This window comes from Lithobates pipiens, unplaced genomic scaffold, assembly GCF_037356315.1.
Source record: "Lithobates pipiens isolate NorthernLeopardFrog02 unplaced genomic scaffold, aLitPip1_a1.2 Scaffold_13, whole genome shotgun sequence".
NCBI lineage: Eukaryota > Metazoa > Chordata > Amphibia > Anura > Ranidae > Lithobates > Lithobates pipiens.
This window is the reverse complement of record NW_027507718.1, coordinates 487740345-487741541: the sequence shown is the minus strand read 5'-3', so window position 1 is coordinate 487741541 and position 1197 is coordinate 487740345. Positions and strand designations below refer to the sequence as shown.

Here is a 1197-nt window from a genome sequence, read left to right as displayed (position 1 = left end):
GTAAGTTCACCATTTCAATAAAATATACAAGGCAGTCAAGGGGCCCCAGTGTGTTCACAAACACTGTGCAGCTTTGAGATACATTTAGGGTCTGTGTGTTGCATCTCATTTAAATTCTCAGGGCAAATTTTTGCTTTTATAGATATTGTGCAATGGTGATCATCACTGTAGGCACATGAGGTGTAAGACATGAAATCTAGTGGATTTGCATTGTATAATTTGCATGTTTCCTGCCCCCCATATGTGATGTCGGGGGGTTTCCCCTCTAATGATTGCAGCTGTTATATAGGAGACATTGTACAGGTGACATCTCAGTAGTCTGTGTGTGTCAGTGCAGAGACATCAAGATGGGATCTCAGGGGGTTCTGCTGCCTCTCATACTGCTTTATATTCAGGGTGAGACTTCAATAAAAATACAAATGATTCAAATGTGGATTAAAGTTTATTATTTATTTATTTATTATTTTGCTGTGTATACAGAAATTAATATATTTTTCCCATCCTCAGGATCCTGGGCACAGATTACAATGACACAGACCCCGAATGAGATCACTGCGACTCCAGGACAGACAGTCACCGTCTCATGTTCATCCAGTTCTAGTGTTAACACTGGCTTCTTACACTGGTACCAACAGAAATCAGGACAAAGTCCAAAACTGATTATCAGGAGTACAAACACTCTGCAGTCTGGAGTCCCAGCCAGGTTCAGTGGATCTGGATCTGGAACAGATTATACTCTTAAAATCAATGACATAAAGGAGGAAGATGAAGCAGATTATTACTGTCATCAGGGTTACAGCTTCCCTCTCACACAGTGATACAGAGCCGTACAAAAACCTCCTTCCTCTATTTCTTCTACTTACAATGAACAATGTATCTTGTATAAAAAAAGGCTCCATATTCTGTGTCTGTCAGTCCTAAAGACATCCAAATGGGTTTCCAGGTATTCTTCTGTTCTGTCATTTAGATGTATAATGTGGGTGAGAATTTTGTAGGGTGATAAAGTATAAGGTACAGTGAGAGTTGTATAAAATGCTCTAGCTTTATGTATGAACACTAAGCATGACTTTCTTTTTCACACTGTAACAGCATGTATGATCGAATATCCCCTTCCCGCCGAGCGTACGCAGATCTGCGTACTCGGCTTCCGGGGGGTATACCGGGATGATGCCCGCACCTGCAGGCATCATCCCGGTA

At 41.3% G+C, this 1197-nt stretch overlaps 1 gene segment (V, D, J or C); it reads left to right on the top strand.

Annotated features, from left to right (window-relative positions):
- Nucleotides 1-347: 347 nt before the first annotated feature.
- LOC143975915 (immunoglobulin kappa variable 1-39-like) lies at nt 348-818 on the top strand. The segment is given in 2 exon segments: nt 348-396; nt 508-818. Coding segments are annotated over 2 exon segments (360 nt in total).
- Nucleotides 819-1197: the final 379 nt, after the last annotated feature.